This window comes from Aquila chrysaetos, chromosome 3 (assembly GCF_900496995.4).
Source record: "Aquila chrysaetos chrysaetos chromosome 3, bAquChr1.4, whole genome shotgun sequence".
In the NCBI taxonomy this organism is placed as follows: Eukaryota; Metazoa; Chordata; class Aves; order Accipitriformes; family Accipitridae; genus Aquila; species Aquila chrysaetos.
In genome coordinates this window covers 43983849-44007037 of record NC_044006.1, presented here as the reverse complement: position 1 = coordinate 44007037, position 23189 = coordinate 43983849, and the positions used below count along the sequence as shown (strand labels likewise).

The following is a 23189-nucleotide window of genomic DNA, read 5'->3' as shown; positions in this document are numbered from 1 at the left end:
AATAGAGAAGGTGGATAAAGATTAATCTTTCTTTGCTGTTTCTCATAATACAAGAGCTAATAGACACGACCTGAAGCTATTAGATAGCAGACTTTAAACAAAAGAAATACTTTCACACAGTGTACAGTTTAAAATATGGAACCTTTGGCTACAGAATGACAGAAGTATACAAAAAGGTCAAGTGAAGGGTTAGCCAAATTTCAGTCATGGCTATTAAATATAATGATAAAATAGGTAGTGTAGTTTTGGGAGTTTGGCTTTGTTGTCTTGGTTCTTTTTTGTTTAGTAAATTCTCACTGCTGTGTCTGTGGCGAATTATGGCATATGTTCCCAGGATATCCTTCTCCTCCACTTGTTTTTTATGTTCCCTTTGGATTTTTTTAAATCAATCTCTGCTAGTTTCTGTGAAAGGCAGAGACAGATCCACGATGAACCTCTATGTGATCCAGGCAGGCAATGTTTCTGTGGTCACTTTGCAAGTAGAGCAGAGAGCACTGTCTCATGCTGTTGCTGCTTCCCGGGCCTGTGGTGGGGACTTTGGAATGGTTCTGCTGTAAAAAGAGTGGACTAGGAAAGATCATCTGAACCTCTCTGCAGATGGTAGCTCACTGCCGTAAAGAAGTGGAGCTTTGGGTGTGTTTAAAGGAAGATGCCAGAAATATTTCAGGATGCTAGACAATTTCATTCACAATGTTGCTATTGATATCTCCTTTATGATATGACAGAAAAAATAGGGAGCCCTGTGAAATTACCTTCTGGTTTTATTTTTGTAAGCGCTTTCTAAATCTATTAGGGCTTTAGACTGTGATCCTCAAACAATTTGCTTGCACAGAGTTACCTTCTGGGCCTTTAACTGTGTCTCAGTAAAAACAGCACCAATAGGTGTTTCTGTATTATTTTTATATAATATACAGAAAGTGTAGCGTTTAAGGTCTCACTAATTCACTGCCCATTTTAAACCAGAATTTTAAAATGTGTACAAGCACAGTTCTGTCTCACACCAGCTAGCAAATAAGTTATATCTTTCTAATAAGGTTACATTTGCCTCCTTAGAATTACATGCAGTAGCTGTGTATGTTTTTCTTGCCTATTACTATGAAACCTGAAAAATTCCGTTGGGTCTTTCACTATGTAACTCTGTATAATCATTCATATCATATTTTGTGATCTTCCTTTCATTGCTTTGCCTGTTTTTAAAACATCACTGATCTTGCCTAAAGTCTATTTTCAAACAGTTTGCCAATAAATGTTCTCATGCAATTAGTACAATTTTTGCGGAGTCTGGTGCATATCTCTGTGGAGATTGTAACCACAAAATTTAAAATTCAGCTTCATGCACATCTTCTTACCCATCCATTCCTCCTACCCAGCCTAGCTGACCATCTTCAGTATTTGTGCTCATTGGGATTGTAATTGTTTTGGAGGTAGTTCAAATGTCTGTTTAAACCAGGGTTTCTTCATCTCATGTTTAATATCAGCAAATTTGTGCATACAAGCCAGGTTTTGTGGTGATTGATTTAATGATGTAGGCAGAACTAATTTCTTGTAGCAGTAATGGTAGATGGTACTGGGATCCATCTGGTCTCAGAGAGTTACCTAAATCTTTTAAGGTCACTCAGCTAAATGCTCTTATTACCATGCTGCTTGAAGAAGCTTTTTCGGGTGATCGGCAGAAAATCATGATGACCATTTGCACCATAGATGTTCATGCTAGAGATGTTGTAGCAAGCCTCGTAGCTCAGAAAGTATGTGTTTGGATTGGCTATATTTTACAAGCACAGTTTTAGTGGTTTTGACAGGAATTAGTAGTACTTAAGCCAAGTTTGGGTCTGGATCTGCATGTGGGCACCAGGATGGTGGAGGTGGAGTAGGTATAATCATGAAGACAGCCTGTCTCAGTCCTGTGTACTGTGCCTGCATTTTTACAGCCTACTGCCTTCTGAATTCAAAATTTTCCTGAATAAAAGTCAGGTGTCAACTTTTAGCCTACTTCTGGGAGCTGTTCAAACTTTCAGTAGGTTTTCTGTGAGCAGCAAGATATTTCCTTTAAATTTCAGATCACAAAACTGAGTGCAGACAATCCTTGGGCAATTTGAGTGGTTTTTCCAAATGTCGTTGGTTATTCTGCTTTTAGTTATTCCATCTTCAATTGTTCATGGTGTGTTTTGCTCTCCTTTTAGGGGCACACATGTGCATCTCTAGAGCAAGGCACTCCTGTGGTAACTCTTCATAAGTGCATGCAATTACAATTTTGAGTGTTAAGTTAAACCAAGGTGCTTGCCCTATGTATAACTTTGTTCAGGTAGAACTAAGGTGGCTGACCCATGCTGCTGGTTTGAATGCACGAAACGTTTCATTGGATGGGTATTGAAATAGGAAAGAATTCTCATTTTCTCTCCGACCTCCTGAGCCTCAGAAATAAAATGGGTTTCTAAGATGGCATTAAGACAAGAAGAAACAAAGTTTGAGGAGTAAAATGAAACTCCTTCTGGTCAAAGCAATGTCTGCTCCCATGCACAGACTGCATTGTTTGTAAGGAAAGGTCTTGGCTTAATAAGTGGCAATGTGTTCTGCTGTAATAGCTCTATTAAAAAGATCTTATATTACACTTGCATCTGTATAAAAGCACAAATGCCTCAAGGTGCATCTAATCCTTTATAATTGGTTGTAGTAGTTATTCATAAATGGCTAGGAATGATGTGTGACACCTACTGATGACAGCTGTAGCTTTGTGATGGGTCTCATTTCTTTCATCTGAAGAGCTCCTACGTGGCATAATGGCTCTGCAATGGCTTTTTAGGTCACCAGTTCCCGAGCTTTTGCTTGGCTGTCACAGCTACACCATAGATGAGATGACACCCAGAAACACGGTTTTGCCAACATTTGTGATGCTCAGTTTCAGTACTTTTATGAGTACTTGGGAAATACCCCTCGGCTAGTTATTACACCTTTGACTGACAGGTAATGACTGTTACTAATAACAGTGTCTGCTTTACCTGTTTCACTGAATAAAAAGTTAAATATTTCTTAGAAGTTCAGTGTTCTTTCATACCTCATATGTATTTTATAAGGTTATTAAGACACAATATCTTTGAGCATGTGTGTGCATGTAGGTGTGCATACTTAAGTAATAGTATGATCTTAATGTCCATTACTTTTAAAATAACTGAAATATTTCTCACATAACATATATATTTAATGTCTAGTCTGAAGAAGAATATGAGTGGATTTATACCAAGGTTAATCAGGCATTTTCAGCAAAAGAATATTTGTGTGTGTGTGTTAAAGTCCAAACCAGTACTTTTTTTCATACCGTATACAATGAAGCTTTTTTTCTGGACATGTTTTGGCTCCAGAATGGAATTTCTTGTCAAAATTTGTGATCCGGAAAGATGGATCCAGCAATCCTGGCTGGCTTAGTGCTTATGACGCTCAGCTGGGGGACAATTCTGGGGCTCAAGTCTTTGAAATAGGCAAAGCGGCAACTACAGCCTCCTGTTTCCTGTCCTGTGTGACCACTGATAGGATATTCCTTCCTGCTAAAAAACGTTGATGTGGTTGGTTTTCATATCTAAAATAAGCATTTTCCAAGTAGTGCCACATCATGACTTTACATGAACACGAAAGAGGTACATTTGTGGTTTAGGACATTAAATTACAATGAGAAAGTGGACTCAGAATAAATCACCCATGAAACAAGGTGTGGGGAAAAAAAAAAAACCAAACAACCAAACCTCCCGACACTGTAGATGTTCCTTGCAATACTATCGCTTTCCTTATGTTAAGGTGTTACATTACTCTAATCCAGTCTCTCCACCTAACAAGGAGCAGTGTTCCTGCAGGACCAGCCAGCACAGGTAAAACAGAGACCACCAAAGATCTAGGCTGTGCCCTTGCTATGATGGTGTATGTCTTCATCTGAGCAGATGTGTTCTGAGCAGATGGATTACAAGGTGAGATGTTCTGCTAAGCAGTACAGAAATTGTTGTTTAGTTTCTTTTTCATATGAAGTACATTGGAAATTGTTGCTTTCAAGAAAAAGATGTTAAATCTTTCACTTTTGATTTTAGTCTATAGGGGCTATCTATAATGATTTGGTCCAGACAGGACCTTGGGGATGCTTTGATGAATTCAATCGCATCTTGGTAGAAGTTCTGTCAGTGGTGGCAGTACAAATAAAGACTATTCATATTGCAATTAGGAACAAGAAAAACAACTCAGTGTTTTAGCAGTGCTTCTTTATTGTCCTTTGCCATCTAAAAATACTGAACCAGTAAAATCTTTTTCCAGAGTTCCTCCGAAACCCTTTGTGAATGTGGTGAGGGAGTAGATGGTAACATTAAATCACCCGTGTAATATAATATACTACCTTAAAATAACTTTCTCTTCAAAATGTAGCAACAAATGTGAGTGAACTCCTAGCTGTACAGGAATCCAGTTAAAGCTCTGCTGTTGAAGCTCTGGTCCTGTTCAAGTCACGCCATGTGAAATCATTGCATCATATGGGTGAGAAGTTTGGTGGGGTTTAACCTTGCAAGAAGTCTCAGAATTTCCAGTGTTTCCTGGTGTTTTTGAGGCCGGCCTTGTGTTTCCAGTGTTCCATGTTCTCCCTTCTCTGCTTTACTCGATGCTGCTTCCTGGCCTTCTCAAACCCACCACATCCCTATCGATGTCTTTTATTCTACATGCTTTAAAAATTAATTCCTCCTATAGACATGCTTCAGCCACATGCACTCTTTGTTGCTCTAACAGTCCAGTCTTTTCCTTCCAAATTCAGTGCTGGCCAGAGGAGGCAGAGATTACTAAAAGCTGGTGCCTACCAGGGAAATGTCTGTTTGCTCAGCTCTAATAAACTTTCCTAGACATTTGCTTTTGGCCGTTGTGCGAGACTGGATCCAAGCCCAGATGCACCTTTGTCACCTGACCCGTGATGGCTGGCTTTGTATGATGCAGTTGTTGACATCTAATCCAACTGTAAAAATTTTCGTGTTATCTTATAACAGATTTTTATTCCTTGGTGAAAACGTTACCCTGAAGTCATCGGTTGGAACACTTATTACCATAAACCCAGGATATGCAGGTCGGACAGAACTACCTGAAAACTTCAAAGCTCTGTTCAGGCAAGTATGCTATAGTGTATTTTTATGGTATACAAGTGTATCAAGTTTACATTTAGAGTATTTATGTTGCATAATGTTACTAGCCTTGATTTGCAATGAAATGCAACTTGTTTGCTTCAGAATTTATGTGGAAAAAAAAAATCAGTAACCAAGCTGTGCGTGTCTGTACACCACAATGACAAAGGAAATTAAATGTATATCTTGCCTTTTAAAAATCTACATATAATTTTAAAGGTACCTGCGAACACACTGATTGTACCTAAATATGTGCAAGAACGTTCGTTGTTTTGTGGTAAATGGGAATCCTCACAGCTGGCTTTACCTAGTAAAATAGACATTTGAATAAGTGTCTAACTATCACATTCTTCCATGGGTGTCACCATGCATGCGTTCATAGATGTTTCATAACTACCAGCAGAAGATGAAGCTGTATGCTCTTACCTAGTAAGATATTGAATATGTGATTGTTAAGAAGCTGTGAAGTGTAGCTCACAGAAAAAAGTTTGTATGCTTTTGGACACTGTAGGACAGCCCAGTAACTTTTTCTTGAAGCACGTATTTATACTTTATATCTTAACACTAATGTTCAAGGAAGAACGTTTTGAATTTAAAAGATATGACTGTGTTTTGCATGCTGCGCTCAGTGAGTTGTATTGAAGTGATGTTTCCGAGAGGGAATTAGTTCCACAAGCAGTTGCTCCAGCATGATGGGCAGTAAAATGATGCCAATTTATCCCGACAAAGTGTTGGAGCTGCGCTTTGAACTATGTGGTAATGGTCTTTGACTTAAATGGTACAGGACTTGCTTAAGAAAGAGTTGACACTTGAAATAAATCCTTGTTCTTGCATTAACACTTTTCAGTGATTTAATCAAGACTTGAGAAAAAAAAATTATTCTGTGATTTCATTTCTCAACATATTGAAGTCCAATGGGGCAAGTTGCAAGGCATTGCCAGGCTGTCTGGGAGGCACAAGTATAGATGGTGCTATCTGGGATCTGCTTCTCTTACCAGTAAATCCCTTTGATTTTTAAAACATAGAAACTTAGGGCAGAACCGGGCATCGCTGTTGCTTCTGTGGGCAAGTTGAAACACAGGTACTACTTTCTTCTGCATTAAAAGGTACATCAAGATTTTGGTGTATTTCATTATTTCTGCTCTAGCCGTGGAATTCCTGACACCATACTCCTCCTTGCTTTCACTGCAGAAAGATACAAAATCTGCTAAAGTTAGAAAGCTGTTTGCTCGGGCACATCTCATCCTCTTGCCAACTAAACATCCTGCTTCAGATGGCAGGACTGGGCGGCACTGCAATTAGCTTTCTTGTTCTTTGAGCCTAAATTACAATCATTTGTAACAAGCAGTAAGTAACATCTGTTTACAAGGAGGAGGTCAGGATTTGAATTCATGTGCCTCTGCAAAGACTGTCGCTGAATAAGACCCTATAGTTGGGTCTTAGCAAACATTGGAGGGAGACCCTGAGAGATGTATCCTACTTCCCCATAAGTGTTTTTTAAATATTTCACAACTTAGCTGTTGCTTTACCAAGCCTTCTCATTAATTGCCATCTAAGGACTCTTCAAGGCAAAGCAGGATTGGTGCGCACCAAGGGACCAATGTTGGGCAGCCGCTCAATTCAGAACCTCGCACAAGGGAGGGGACAGGGCGACGGGGACCCCATCCACCCTGTCTGTGCGGTGTGGCTGCCACCTTTTCTGCATTCGGACAGAGTTGGCTGCCTTGGCGGCCATGTCTTCTGCAGTCAGCTAGATGTGGTATTTGACAAGAGAGCAGGAGGGATCCCTCCCTGTTGTTACCGGGTTTTTCACCTCTCAGTGGACTACCAGAGGATGGAAAATGCATGTGATTTGTCTCTGTTGTTCATTTATTATTTTTCTTCCTTCTTTTCTTTTTCATTTGGGAAGAAAAGAGTAAGGGATATGAAATAATATTAATTAAAAATATCCCTACTGATGGATAAAGTCAAATTATTGCTTTATTTGATGTGCTTTCTATTATGGTTTTCTTTGGTTTTGTTTTTTGGTTTGTTGGGTTTTTTTAATTTTCAAAATGTACTTGCTACATAGAGCTTGAAGTGTTACCTTTACTTGGTTGTCACATAAAATGAAAAGCCTTTGGAATTAAAGTATGAACTGCTGCATTTGGGACTCGGGAATTCAGCCCTGTAGCTGATGTCTGTAATAGCTCTTATCCATTGTATAATGCACAGAAAAGGTGGGAGGTAAGTGGTAAAGCATTAACTCCACGTATTTGCCACCTAATGAAATCTCACAAGGGAGAGAAGATATATTGAATACTACTAGTCTGATATTTCTTGTGCAAGTAGTTATTCTATTTGCAAGAAGGGTATTGGTTATGGTAGGTAGAAGAGCATATAATTTTTTATAATTGACAGCAATGCATATAGCAGCCCTTGCTTGGGCTTATGAAGAAATGCTTCTTAAGGAACAGTTTACTTAAAAATTGTTTAACAGAGGGGTACTTACTCTTTTTCTAGACTATATGTTATTGATTTCTGTCAGAAATATACTGCTGGACTAAACCACTGGTCTTAATTTTGTCGTATTTAAATATGAATGGTGAACAAAAGAAATCTTTGTATTTGTCAGTAGTAAGAAAAGTGCTCTGAGGGACAAATTTGCTGCTTTGTAGCTGACCTGAACACAAAATTCAAGATCTCTTCTCTGCTACTATGTAACTTAAGCAGGGATTTTTTTTAATGGGGAAATTGTTTAGCCTTTGCATTATTGCTTTGTATTACTTTAAGTGGAGATTTCTCATTTATATCATTAAAATGGCTGTGGTTTTGTTCTAAATTTTGGATTAAAGGTTACATTTAAAAAAGAAACAAACAGTGAAACCTCCAAAGGCAACCATGACTTCATATAAAAGCATTAAAGCCCTCAAAAAAATCAAAGTCCTTTTAAAAATGATGGCATTTTTAGCAATGGCATGGTGTTGCACTTGACCTCCACACCCTGTAGAGCTGCTGGCAGTATCCTCCAGTCGTTGGTGGCAAGTGATGCTGCTGCAGACTGTGCCTGCTCTAAATTTTGGTAGTACCTGTCTCGCAAGCCCTGCGTTTCTCAGCTGCCTCCTTTGTGTACAGCAATGTTACTGCATGCTAACAATCAACAGTGCCTAATTAGCTCCTTTTACTTTGAAGTAAGGTCCTTGTTAGCTTTGACTGACACTCTTAATTGTGACTCTCTTGAGCTCTGTTTTTAAAAATGTTTGCACACATCAGTCATTCGATTTGAGTGACTTATTCTTACCATGTTTAAATACTAATCTGTGTACTTGGATTATGGGGTTTGTTTTTTTCCTTAGACCCTGTGCCATAGTTGTCCCTGACATTGAACTGATCTCAAAAATTACGTTGGTTGCTGAAGGGTTTATTTATGCATGTCTGTTAGCCAGGAAGTTTATTACCTTGTATACTCTCTGCAGGGAGCTGCTTTCTAAACAGGTGAGGGTCTCTTTGGGCTTCTGGGTTTGATACGTGTTGATTAACACATACTCCATACCAGTGTGGCTGGACATTGTATAATAATAGGTTTTTTAATATATATATAGTCTTATCTTTTATTTTGGAGGCATTTTAAATCACATGTTCATCCTTATTAAATTGTCAGATATGAATTTAGAAGAAAGTGCCCTTTCCTCTGATCTTGGGACATTTGTAATGCGTTTATTTTGCATTAAATATTTGTATGTCACTGCTTCATACCTGGGATGACTGAACTACATTGCGCTGTCATGCAATACCTATATTAGAAATGTAACTCTCTTTTGGAGAAAAGAAAAACCTTATAGCAGAGTAGGAATTATTCTGAAAAACAAATAACATATTCTGCTTGAATGAATGCTTCTTTAAACTTTCCCCAGTAAACACAGTGGAGGACTGTTTGAAAAATGGAAATAAAGCACTGCTAAATAATTTAATTATTATACTAGAAAGAATTCATATTCAGAATAATTATATTAAAAATCTACAACTTGTAAAACTTGGAAGGTTTATCGTTACTTCCCTGTATGTATGCTGTTTACTCATTTCCAACTGTGTAATTTTTTCACAAGACATTCTTAATATTCAGTTTTCTTAGTAGAATAAGAACGCGGAGCACTCTTCAACCTTAAGCCATAAACTTTAGCAAGCAGGGCCATTATGAAAGCAAAAAACAGCTTTATTTTCATGCCTGCATAATTTCAAAATTATCTCTAAATATCCCGAAGTTTTCCTGACACATTCTTGCAACGTTTCTAGAGATAATGAACTTGAATGTTGAATATCTTAAGACAGCAATATTGCCTGCTTTACTAGAACAGGGATTCCTCAACCCTAGCGATTACTTTGTCCTGGAGTCATTTTCTGAATTCGGAAAAATGACTTGTGCAATTGTTTCCCATTTTAATATTAATAATAATATTAATGCTTGAAGCAAAAACTGGAATGTTCTTGTTTGTTTATTATTTTTATCTTATTTGTTTTACTTTTAATGGAAATGGGAGAAATCAAATCTCTTCGACTAAAATTCTGGGCTGCTGCAGAAAACATACAGCAGTTCAGAGAGCTCTGAAAATATTGGTCCAGTGTTGGGTCTTTTAGGGCTCTCAATATACCTTTGGGGGCACTAGGATCCTAGCCTATGAAAACTGTTTCAGAACAGGGTTGTCAGGGCTTTCATTGCGTATGCCATGAGGAAGTGACTTCTGGTCCTGCCATGCCATGGCAAATAGCTTGGATGTCTTAAAGTCCTTGTACACCGGACAATCCACACAGCAGGCTGCTGTAAAGATGCATAGCTTGCTCTTTAACAACCCGTCAGACAGCAAACCAACAAAAAATCTGGGGGGAAAAAAAAACCTTACCTAAATCTAAGCAAAAGCTCATTAAGCCCAGTACATTCCTAAATTCCCTATTTTCCTAATCAGCTCTATGTTTAACTTCTTTGCCTAGGTGTACTATTTCTAAAATGTGGAGACTCATTTTCATTGCAGATACTCAGCCTCCTTAGTACCTCAGAAAAAAATGGCAATTTTTCTTTCTGATGATGAACTGTTCTGAAGTTGAAAATTGCTTTTTATTTTTTCTTCTTTGTGGTATATTTGGTGCATTTGATTCACAGTTATGGAGTGCCACTGTCATGGAAGGGGATAGTGACATCTGTCAACTTTAAAAATTGTATGTTGTTAAGTTGTGGGTTTGCTACTGGTTTGGTTTTTTCTTTTTTTATTTTTTTCTTTCTTTCAGCTTGGGTGATAATACCAACTAGGCTGTATTTATATTGGAGTCATAGGTGTGGTTGCAGCAAATGTTCTCAAACTCTACCTGATGGGTAGCCAGTTTGGGTGGTGACAGCAGGATAGTTGCAACCCCAGGTAGATTTTTGAAATTGAGGGAGGGGTAGTGTGCACACACTAAGGAAACTGGATCACCATGAGTGGTGTGGTGCATGCTAACAGAGAGAGATGGTGGCTGTGTCACTCTTGGCTGCAGCAACACAGAGGTTAGAGAGGAGCTGATTAGTCACATACCTAGCCAGCCACTCTTGTAATGGCTGGTCCCACTGCTGGTTATACCAAAATTAACCAACTGGGGATCTCTACATGAGCTGCAAGAACATCTTTAAGTGTAGGTATAGCCTTAAATTTAGAGAGCTGTAAGTTCATGGTAGACCTCTTCGAATTGCAAAATTGGCTGTTGGGCTACTCCCTTCAGTCACGCAAGGTGCTGTTCAAATTGTTTAACTCTCCAAAATGGTTCAAACTCCTTCTTTTTCTGCTTCTATGTTACCTAGGAAGGAGAGGGGAAGAAGTGAGTGTTACAAAGTCCTGGAAAAAGGAGGAAGAGGGATTGAGGAGCCTGTGTGTGATGGAAAAAGTTGTGCCTTCTGCATTGCATATCTGCCTTCCTACTGGTAGGGGTTAGGGGAGGATATAGGCTTTTTTTCTGCCCTTCACTTACCAAATGTTTCTAGGCTTTTCCTCTAGGCTGAGTACCTATCTGTTTCTCTTTTCCTTTAATTTTGGTGTTGGAGCTGGTTGCAAAATATGTTGACAATCTGTCCAATCTTCTCTCTTGGAAACAGAAAAGTATTACTAGCATCAGGTCAAATAGTAGAAGTTTGACAGCAATTTTTTGCTTGCCTTGTTTCATCATGGAAGTATAGTTGCCTGAATACAATAATATTTGATGATACGAATTTTGCCATTTAAAAATAGGGAACAAAGTGGTGGAATCCTAAAAATTAAATAAATATACACGTTTCAGCCTTTCTTTTTTTCTTCTTTGCTAGACTTCCAACACTGGCCTAAAGCCACTGCAAGACTACAAGGGAATAAAAAATTGTCACTTTACGCTGTATGTAAACCGCTTGTTTTCTTCGTAAACACTACCACTTTGTTTTATTTCCTGTGCTAACATGACTAGTTAAAATATTTTCACAGGACCATTATGACTGGGGACTTTGTGCTATCAAGTCAGTTTTGGTAGTTGCTGGCTCACTGAAACGAGGAGATAGTAACAGATCTGACAATCAGGTAAAATCTTCACTGAAAAGCACCTAAGACTAGGAGCTGTTTCTGGTGTTTTGCCTTTGAATCAAAACAGAATGCTAAAAAGAGAAGAATTTAATGCTCTTGTGATATGTCATTTACCATCCTTTTCCAGGTGCTTATGTGAGCCTTAAGAGACTTCAATTTGCCAAAAATAGTGACAGATGATATCCCAATTTTCACAGGTCTGATCAGTGACCCGTTTCCAGCTCTGGATGTTCTGAGGAAGAGGAACCTGCAATTTGAACAGATGGTTAAACAATCTACCCTGGAGCTTCACTTGCAGCCTGAAGAGAGCTTTATTCTCAAAGTAAAAGAATTCATTGCTTTTAATTACTCCCCTTAAGAGTTTCAATCAAAATAATTGCAAATGGGTTGTATTAGACATGAAGGTTATTTTTGAGTATGTTACACTATTGATAAGGTGTCCTCATGTCTTGGTATTTCAAAGGCATTTTGTCATGGCAGTAATACACCTCAGTATGATAAATACACCCATAAGGAAATGTGTGTCCTGTTGAAAAAAAGCTGTCTACATTGACAAACATGTTTGTGTACAGTACCAAGCATTTGTACTCGGTAGCAAATTAATTGTTGGTGATTATTTATAGGGAGGAAAGAAAAGTAAGGGAGCAAAACCATGTAAATAAGACGGCGTGGATTTTTGCATGTTCTGGTATTTCTGTATAATATAATGCATGTTGTGCTATACACAGTAAAAACATGTATGTACATGTACGCGTGCATGTATGTTTATAAGAACTGGTTGTCTATAAGCCAAATTTAAACACTAATTTTAGTTTGAATTACAGACAGAATGAAAAGGTGAAACTTAGAAACACTGGTTATTATACAGACCAAATAAAAAGTGTGCTGCTTTGGACTAATAAGAAAGTGTATTCCCACCCTCCTTCAAGGAAAATCCACATCTGCTCTATGTGATAGCACGCACCTTTCCTTTATTAGGGTTTATTGGAAACTGAAGTAACCATGGCAGTTAAATGTGACTGATCTCAGGATTTATAAAGGATTTTCTGCTCTGGTCTATCTTGTTCCATTATCCTGACAGAAGGGTGAAAGACAGTAAGCTATGCCTTGGGGTATTATGAAATTTGTAATCAGCCGTCTATAGAGTATTTTGATTCCTGCTAACTGGGTGAATCGGAAGGTGAGCACTAAGGAACACGGACTTGTTCCTATTGGACTTCAGAAAATCTGTGTGGGTGCTCTCTTCTAAGACAGAAAACCATAAGCAGCCAAGATATTTTAGTTCTGTGGCTCACAGAACTATTTCTTTGGAAGTAATATATTACTTCAGTGACTGATTTTGTATTTTACGAAATCATAGCTGCACAACTGTTCTGAGTGTGGAATTCACTCTGCTAAATTGATGGCAAAATTGTAATAACTGTTCTGTATTCCTGGGTTGGCACAACCCTACTGGACTGTATGGCTGTCTAGCAGAACAGGATTTGCTCTCAGTTGTTGAGGTAACTGCATTCATTAATTTAAGCCAACTCTCTTCCCATTTTCTGGAAGTCAGACAATGTTGCTTGATGCAACATCAGCTCAGCTGAGGCAAATCTGCTGAGAAGATGTAGGTTCATTTTTTTCCTGTTAAAGGGAATAGGAGTGTGGAGGGGGATATAACTCTTGTGAATAATTGTGTCTCTATAATAAGAAGGACAACAGGAGAGGAAAGGCACTTACTGTGTAGCCCTTCTGTGTGATAGGTTGTTCAGCTGGAGGAGCTACCAGCACTGCGTCACTCTGTGTTTGCTGTTGGAAATGCAGGGACTGGAAAGAGTAAGGTACCTGCATAGCTATGCAGCATGTTTTCTATCTTGCATTGTAAAGAAATTGCCATGGTTCTTGCAGAAAACATACTGCGTGTTGCCTTTGCCTTAGGCTGCAGTGTAATAACACGCTGTTCATGCCATCTAGTCAGCCACATGAGGTGCAATGACAAAGCTCAAATGTTACAAGCAAATTTTACATTTTATGTGTTGTTTGCATGTCCCAAAGGAAAATTAATCGTGGCACCAAGTAATGAGCATTCAATTTGACAGATAGACTAAGTAATACTTTGTTCTGGAAGGAGAAGCAGGATGGTTTAATTGGGCTTCTAGACAGAAATAGTGGAATATATTGCCAAAACACTAGACAAATACTTCTAATAGATAATGCTTGCCCATTTCTGCTACTAAACGTTGGCAGCTGCATGGATTTTCTTCCCCATTTAACACTTTCTATTAGAATCGATTGCAGAGTACAGCTGTTTCAGAATGGGAGTCTCCTATCCTTAGGCTTAATGGAAATTTAGGACTAAACTAGCACAGAGTCATGAGTAAATCAAGGTGAACAGTTGACTGAGTGCAGGGATTTGCAGTCAGAGACCCAGTTCAGGAAGAAAGTCAAAGATTCCTATTGTGTCAAAATTGTGTCACTAACATGCAGCCTGTTCCTCCTCTTCAGGTGCTGGAAGTTCTGCATCACACATATGTGAACATGAAACAAAAGCCTGTTTGGAATGACTTTAACTCAAAAGTTCTGACAGCTGATGAACTGCTTGGTTTTATACACCATGCAATCCGAGAGTGAAAAGATGGCAAGTAGCACACGTGTCCTTACTAGGACCTGAACCTGGAGGCATTGCTCTCCATCAGAAATGGACAATGCCAGAATTCAGAGAAGGTGTTAGAGACCCAATTCTTGGGTTTTTCTGTATGTTGATGTAATGACATATGGGTGCAGAGCACTAGTGGTTGTGGAAAGACTGGAGGCACGGCAGGATGCTAGTAGACAGAAAAGTACTAGTCTGAATGATGCTGATTCAGCTGCCTTAAAGGGTGAGTTATTTTCTTCCCAGACCCATGAAACCTCCCATATCTCACCCATATCCTTAAGACTAATGACATACTCTCCTGTAATCAAACCAGAAATAGGTCATTATTACATAAAATGCAGTCATTTTGCTGTATCAGGTGTTCACTGCATTTTTTTTTTGCTTTGAATAGCCACCTAATAAGCAAGCAAAGGAAAAAAACATGGTTTTGATGCTACAAAGCTTCTTGTTTCAGTGATGCATTAAGTCTTCTGAAGTTTTAATTGCAGTGTTGTTATTTAAGCACTAAAGTGATGGGATTCTATTGAAATATAATTTGCAGGTCTCCTGTCATTTCTTCTGAGAGAGCAATGTGGTATTACCCATGAGAGGCCAAAATGGTTAGTTTTACATGGGGATATAGATCCTATGTGGATTGAGTCACTCAATAATGTTATGGATGATAACAAGGTGAGCAATTGAGAAGCAAGTACAGTGGATTCCCCTCTATCTGTTTTCACATTTTCCTCTTCCTTTATTTTTCTGGAGAGAGTTTTGCAGTGTATGTTCCTTTTTTCTTCCATTCTTATAATTTCTTCGGTTTTCACTATTGTGAAGTAATAGCATCTGATTAACACGTTATGTCTTGCCTGTTTTGTACAACAAAGACTTAAAGTAGCCTACATATACTATAAGGATGATTGTGCCTCCTAGTGTATGAGTTGATGTAATTCAAGATGTCAGCATAAGATTATTGAAACTGGTATTTGGAAAGCCTCTCAGTAAAATAGATTTAAGATTCCATGAGTGAAGTTCTTGCGTCACTGCAGTAAGGAAGCCTAGTGTTAGGAAATCTAAATAAGTCAGTTTAAGAACTAGCAGTAGTATCCAGACTTATTTATTCCCTTCTTATTAATTATACAGCTAAACCAATTACAGCTGTCTGAAATGCTGTAATGTAATGAAATCCAAATCTAAAATCTAAATGTAACCTTAGGAAGGTGATTGTAGTTTAGCCCGTTCTCTTAAGCTTTCCTGTTGTCATGGTTTGACCCCAGCCAGCAACTAAGCACCATGCAGCTACTCACTTACCCCCCCTCCGCCCCCGTGGGATAGGGGAGAGAATCAGGGGGACAAAAAAAAGTAAAATGCGTGGGTTGAGATAACGACAGTTTAAAAGGACAGAAAAGGAAGGGAAAATAATAATAACAGAATATACAAAACAAGTGATGCACAATGCAATTGCTCACTACCTGCTGACTGATGCCCAGCCAGTCCCTGTGCCGTGGTGTGCCCCAGCCAACTCCAACCAGTTTATATACTGGGCATGATGTCATATGGTATGGAATACTCCTTTGGCTCATTTTGGGTCAGCTGTCCTTGCTGTGTCCCCTCCCAGTTTCTTGTGCACCCCCAGCCTCCACTGGCAAGGCAGTATGAAAAGCTGAAAGTCCTTGATTTAGTATAAACACTGCTTAGCAACAACTAAAACATCAGTGTGTTATCAACATTATTCTCACCTTAACTCCAAAACACAGCGCTATACCAGCTACTAAGATGAAAATTAACTTTATTCCAGCTGAAACTAACACACCCGTCTTAAGAATTTAAACCTATTTAGTGACATGGTCTCTGGTTACTCAGCAAGGTGTCCATCTGGGGCTAGCCACAGAGCCTAACTTTAGCTAATGAACAGAAAGTGGCTTTTCCAAGGAACATTTCAGAGCACCTACATTTAGGCTTCTGCTCTGAATCTTTTCTGTTTATTTCCATTGACATTGAGAGAGACTTTGCCTCCCCTGCTTTTAGCAGCTTTCAGGACAACTCACACTGGTGAAGGTGGATGTTGTGGTTTAACCCCAGCCAGCAACTAAGCACCACGCAGCCGTTCACTCACTCCCCACCCACCCAGTGGGATGGGGGAGAAAATCAGGAAAAGAAGTAAAACTCATGGGTTGAGATAAGAATGGTTTAATAGAACAGAAAAGAAGAAACTAATACTGATAATGATAACACTAATAAAATGACAGCAGTAATAATAAAAGAATTGGAATATACAAATGATGCACAGTGCAATTGCTCACCACCTGCCAATCGACACCCAGTTAATCCGTGAGTGATGATCGCCCCGCCCCCACTCCCCCCAGTTTATACACTAGACATGACGTCACATGGTATGGAATACCCCTTTGGCCACTTTGGGTCAGCTGCCCTGGCTGTGTCCTGTGCCAACTTCTTGTGCCCCTCCAGCTTTCTCGCTGGCTGGGCATGAGAAGCAAAAAAATCCTTGACTTTAGACTAAACACTTCTTAGCAACAACTGAAAACATCAGTGTTATCAACATTCTTCTCATACTGAACTCAAAACATATCACTGTACCAGCTACTAGGAAGACAATTAACTCTACCCCAGCTGAAACCAGCACAGTGGCTAGTCATCTTTTGAATGAATTGAACTGTGAAAAACTCACATGAGATCAAGTAAAACCTTGAATTTGTCCTCTGTGTTTCTGAAGTAAAAAACCATAGCCATGTTCGAATAAAGTTTGTTTAGCTATGTTTAAGAAATAGTGTATGTGCAAGGTGTTGCAGATAATCCTTGCTCCTTTGTGGGGCTATAATAAATACAAGATTGCCCTGATCATTCATTCTTGTTAGACAGTGTATCTTAGCTTGCTTTTGCTGAAAAAATTACTGATGATTTCTAGGTTCCGACCCTTACAAGCAATGGACATGTGCCTATGACTCCATCAATGTGGCTACTATTTGAGGTACCCCAGTTAAGAGCTGTTACCCCAGCTACAGTGTCCAGAGCTGGTATTCTCTGTCTGAACACCCAGGACCTGGGGTGGAATCTGTGAGTATCTGATGGTATTAGTTAGCATTTTCAAGATACATCTTGAATATTAATGGAAATAGATTCCATTATTTATATTAATTTTTCCTTCTAGTTTTTATTTTGATAATAGTAGGATAATTTATTTGGTGGCCTATCAAATATGCAGTTCAGAAATTTCACCATCAGTGTTTTATTTTCCCATCTTACGTGTAGTGCTTAATCAAAGCAGTAGTGTGGTGGGTTGACCCTGGCTGGATGCCAGATGCCCACCAAAGCTGCTCTATCACTCCCCACTCCTCAACTGGACGGGGGAGAAAAATATGATGAAAGATAAGGACCGGGGAGATCACTTGGCAACTACTGTCACGGGCAAAACAGACTCAACTTGCGGAAATTAATTCAATTTATTGCCAGTCAAAATCAGAGTAGGGTAATGAGAAACCAAATCTTAAAACACCTTCCTCCCATCCCTCCCTTCTTCCTGGGCACAACTTCACTCCTGAATTCTCTACCTCCTCCCCCCAGCAGCGCAGGGGGACGGGGAATGGGAGTTTCGGTCAGTTCTGCCGCTCCTTCCTCCTCAGAGGCAGAACTCCTCACACTCTTCTCCTGCTCCAGCGTGGGGTCCCTCCCACGGGAGACAGTCCTCCGTGAACTTCTCCAACGTGGGTCCTTCCCACGGGCTGCAGTCCTTCAGGAGCACACTGCTCCAGCATGGGTCCCCCCGTGGGGTCACAAGTCCTGCCAGAAAACCTGCTCCAGCGTGGGCTCCTCTCTCCACGGGTCCGCAGGTCCTGCCAGGAGCCTGCTCCAGCACGGGCTTCCCACGGGCTCACAGCCTCCTTCGGGAACCCACCTGCTCTGGCGTGGGGTCCTCCACAGGCTGCAGATGGATATCTGCTCCACCGTGGACCTCCATGGACTGCAGGGGGACAGCCTGCCTCACCATGGTCTTCACCACGGGCTGCAGGGGAATCTCTGCTGCGGCACCTGGAGCACCTCCTCCCCCTCCTTCTGCACTGACCTGGGGGTCTGCAGGGCTGTTTCTCTCACGTGTTCTCACTCCTTTTTTTGGCTGCAGTTTCTGTTGCACGGGGAGGGGGGGTTGGGTTGGTTTTTTTTTTCCCTTCTTAAATATGTTATCCCAGAGGCACTACCACTGTTGCTGATGGGCTCGGCCTTGGCCAGCGGCAGGTCCATCTTGCAGCCGGCTGGCATTGGCTCCATGGCACATAGGGGAAGCTTCTAGCAGCTTCTCACAGGAGCCACCCCTGTAGCCCCCCTGCTACCAAAATCTTGCCACAGAAACCCAATACAAGTAGTAAACCCACTGTCTTCTTTTTGTGATGCAAATTTGGCAGTAGCAAGAAGCGAGTAACTTGGCTAATGTTCTCTGACAGCTTTTTAGTAGCTGTCACCATCTTTGATACTGTTAAGGATACTGGTTTACATCAGCTTGGCTTTTTGTTTCTCTTAATCCTTTCGATCACAGTACTGCTCTTTTAACTTGTTATATATCTATGCTTCATGCAAATTAATTATAAGATGTTTTCTAAAGAATATGGGTTTCCGTGTATAAAAGGGAATTTAGCTGGTCAAGGCACAATGCGTTAACTTGAAGTCCAATGTGATCTTTTGCTTTTGCATTTGTTGAGCTGATCCAAAACAGTTGTTACAAGTTTTAGTAAGAAGTGATTCTTTTTAACGTTTGTCAGTTGGTGGTTTTATTTTCAAGCAGCAGTATTGCTGTTTCATGTCAAAATTCAATTTTGCAGCGTTCCAATACGTCATCAACATTTCAGATGGTTCTAACTGTCTGTGTTAGAGTTGTATGCCATTGGGTAAGAAGCCTTCAGTGCACATATTTCCCAGAGAAATCTTGTCAGTAGGAGAATTTAATCAAACAGCATGAGTCTGTACAAGCTGCCCACCTTGGGTGATGAGGATCAGAGGGCTGCTGAGGACATAGAGAGGCAATATGATCTCTCACAGCAAACAGAGGAGTGTAGAGATGGAAACAGCAGGCAACAAACTGTCCAAGTGGAATAGCTGTAAATGAGTAAATAATCTGTTTAGACTGTGTTTGACTAATACTGTGTGAACACGAGCAGGGGATGAAATTGCCTAATCCTTTGGTATATAGACAGTTAAGCAAGTGGCTGCTAACCTGAAGCATGTGCTTCAGTTAGCGTAATGATAAGGAATTTTAGACTTGGTTGTGATAGGAACTAGCAGATGAGAAGGGTTACTCTTTTGTCCTTAATTACATACAGCCAGACTTTTCAGCCAGACTGGGTTATATATACTAATGTAGATATCTGCAATGCAAGTTATGTTGAACTTGGGTGTCACATAATCCTCGCTCTTGTGTACAACTTACATGCTGGTATTTTAAATAGTCTGTTCTCAAACAACATAAAACAAAGCATCCTTGATCCCACCTGGGTTTTGGTGGTGCAGCCCTCTGAAAGCCGTTTCTAGGCCCTTTCTCCCTGCTTTCCCTGGAATAAAGGATGCAGTCAAGGAAAAGGAGTGTAGCCATATGCCAGTGTGCTCAACTGTCATAATAGCTCTTAGAAATTCTGCAGCATAATGATCTTTGCATAAACAAATAAAAATGTTGTAAGGCTGGCAGCACTTATGTCTGACTTGTATCCAGTGCAGTAGTATTTGTGCATTGCACTAAAGGCAATCACAAACAACTCTTAAAAGTGAACAAAAGTTTGCATTTCAAAGCTAGAGGGAAGAAATTTTGGGTTTTTTCAACTTTTCTCTGCTAAAAGAATTGGTTGCTTTCCAATTTGTTTTGCAGGTATGTTGCCAGCTGGATAGAAACAAGGAGATACCAATCCAAAAAAGGCCAACTTGACTGTTCTTTTTGACAAATATGTGCCTCCTTACTTAGAACAACTCAGAACAAGATTTAAAACTGTTATTCCTGAGAATAGTGTGGTTCAGGTATGCATTAGGATTATAACTATTTATATTTTAAGAAACAGTGTTTCTGAAAGATCCACTGAGCATGTGGTCCTATGCAGGAGTAAAAATGCTTAAACTTACTGGCTATCTGAAATGCAGGTGAGATGAAATTGAGAGGCTCTTACATATCAAACCTGGACCTTTGTTTTTGGAGACCTACAGAGATTCAGAGGTTTCATACTGCAGCGGTCCATTGTAACAAGAAGAAAGGTAGTGTGTTTATGGCACTGCATGTAATTCCCTGACTTTTCAATTCCTGTGTTGCTTCTGTTAGAAAAGTCTTAGGTAGCTTAGGGCTAGCCATTTCATCTCTCCATACAAGCATTCTGCCTCTCTCTAATTAAATGCTCACTAAATTAAATGCTCACTAGTTACTTTCATACTCTGATAACGAGGCCCTATGTTATTAAACATTATTAAAGAGTGGAGCTGAGCTCTGTTTGTTTCATACATAAACAATCTGATACTGCGCATCCTTATGTTGACATTTTAAATTTACTTAATATGCCTTGTCATTCTAAACTCTTCTGTTTGCCTGCTTCTAAATAAGTCAAGAGAGAAGAAAACTAGTTATTGAGTATGAGTGTTAAGAATTTGCCATAATGTACATGCTTGAACTGTGTCATCTTCATATACCTTGCTTTAAGTAGTGTGGAATGAAGGTAATTTGGTACATTTTATCAGTAGGCCTCTTTTGTGCCTTTGACCTCTGAAAGGAGCTCCTAGACAATAAGGAAGCAGAGCAAGGAGCTGCAGTCTCACTACTTAAATTTTAAATACCTTCTTGAGGTCACTGTCACCCTCCTATGGAGTAAGACTCACAGGTCACTCTCTTCACATATTTATTTATTGCAGAAACTCTGTTCTCTGCTGGATTGCTTGCTGACCCCTGAAAATGTGCCAATGGATTGCCCCAGAAAGCTCTACGAGATGTATTTTGTCTTTGTTTGTATTTGGGCGTTTGGTGGGGCACTCTTTCAAGATCAGGTAAGTTAATGAAAATGACCACAGTATCTCACTGTGCTTGAAAAACAGATATAATATATATATACATACACACACACCCACCTACATATTTAAACAGATATAAATACATATGTGTGTGTGTGTATATATGTATATGCAGGTTTCTACTCATTAATACTGATGGAGGGGTGCAGAGCAGTGGCCCATGCGTCTGATTTGTTGGCCTGTTGTACTGTAGCTATCAGAGCTCATCTGTAAATGAGCTAACTTGACCAGAGGGAGCTGACTGCCTGCAGTGCAAGACTGCATGCAGAGTCATTTACCGTGCACAGAGAAGCTGTGTTTACTTAGGGAAGTGTTACCAGTTGTACTTTTTTTATCTACACTAAAGTCCCTGGCAAGCAGTAAAAAGTAGTATGAGAGTCATGCCTACCAGAATTGAAGCATTTAGTAAAGGGCTGGACAGATGTATGTTTAATCTCACCTGTTAGATTTACACTGAGAAATGTAGATATAAGCAAGGCATTATAATGCATTCCCCTTAGTGAGATTTTTTTTGTTGTGATGCTACAAAAGGTTTGAAGAAGAAAGTTCTAAAACTCTACAATTACTTGTCAGTGTTTTGCTTAGATAGAGCTTGATTTCTTAAGAAGTATCTAGTCATATTTGCCTCCTAAAGGCTGAAAAATACAGTTGGCTTTACTCCTGCTTGAATTAGATGAAGCCCTTGTGAAGGAGCAAGTTCACATGCGCGTCATCCGTAGGTAGAGGAGCACCTTGCATAAGCTGAAGAATCAGAAGCAACACATTGCAACAAGAGACTGGGAAGATCTTTTTGGTCATATTAACATCTGATTTCCTGTCCTTCAAAAAGACGTGCTGTTCTGTGGACATATGAAGGAAGGTCTTGTCTGAAGGAATTCATCTCTGTGGTCCCACAGCTATATAAATTTAAACTGAATTTAAAAGATTTAGGAAACAAAATATTTGGGCTGGATACGTGGTGGGTTAGCTTTGGCAAACAGCCGAACACCAGCCCAGCGGCTTGCTCGCTCCACCCCCTCAGCAGGGTAGAGGCAGAAAATAGGCTGAAAAACCTTGTGGGTTGAGATGAAGATAGGGAGACTGGTAAGAAGTTACTCTCATGGGCAAAACAGACTCGATTTGGAGAAAATTAATTTAATTTGTTGCCAACTACAATGGATTCGGGTAGTGAGAAACAAAGGCAAACATTAAACCAAAACCTTTCCCCTTCCTGCCCGCCAAACTCAGCGTCACTCCTTCACTCTTCCACTTGCCCGCTCCAAGCAACGTGGGTGGATGGAGGGTTACGGTTGGTACACAGTGGTTTCTCTCTGCCACTCCTTCCTTCTCATGCTTTACCCTTCCTGCAGCATGGGCTGTCCCTGCGCTGCAGTCCTTCAGGGCATATTCACCTGCTCCAGCATGGGGTCATCAGGGGGCTGCAGTGTGGGTATCTGTTCCAGCGATGTGGAGCTGCTCCTCTTCCTCTGACCTTGGTGTTCTGCTGTTTCTCAGTCTTTCTGCCCTTTCTTGAATATGCTTTTCCTGAGGTGGCACCAGCTTGGCCGAGGGGCTCAGCGGTGTCCTGTAGTGGGTCTGTTGAAGCTGGCTGGAACTGGCCATGTCCAGCACAGGGCAGCCCCCATCCTCTCCTCACAGAGGCCATCCTGCAGCCCCCTTCTGCCAACATCTTGACACCTGCACTCAACCGAGGACGTCATCAGAAGATGGCCTGTCTTTAGCCCCTTAAACAGCAGGAACACTAAGGTATTGCTTTGATGTTCTTGGTTACTTCATCACAGTCTACGTGTATACGCATTTAAAAATAAGATTTATTTGTAAGTCTGTTTTTCATGTGTG

General features: G+C 40.1%; 1 protein-coding gene across 1 annotated transcript in view; it reads left to right on the top strand.

Moving 5' to 3' along the window:
• DNAH11 (dynein axonemal heavy chain 11) overlaps positions 1–23189 on the top strand; it is a 166536-nt gene that overhangs the window by 43598 nt on the left and 99749 nt on the right. Inside the window, 17 exon segments of the mRNA XM_041122452.1 lie at positions 1611–1745; positions 2801–2961; positions 3787–3925; positions 3927–3953; positions 4071–4222; positions 5004–5120; positions 8471–8609; positions 11591–11683; positions 11814–12008; positions 13432–13509; positions 14174–14302; positions 14305–14392; positions 14866–14993; positions 17230–17378; positions 20173–20212; positions 20214–20318; positions 21195–21326. Coding sequence (XP_040978386.1) covers positions 1611–1745; positions 2801–2961; positions 3787–3925; positions 3927–3953; positions 4071–4222; positions 5004–5120; positions 8471–8609; positions 11591–11683; positions 11814–12008; positions 13432–13509; positions 14174–14302; positions 14305–14392; positions 14866–14993; positions 17230–17378; positions 20173–20212; positions 20214–20318; positions 21195–21326 — 2007 coding nt within the window.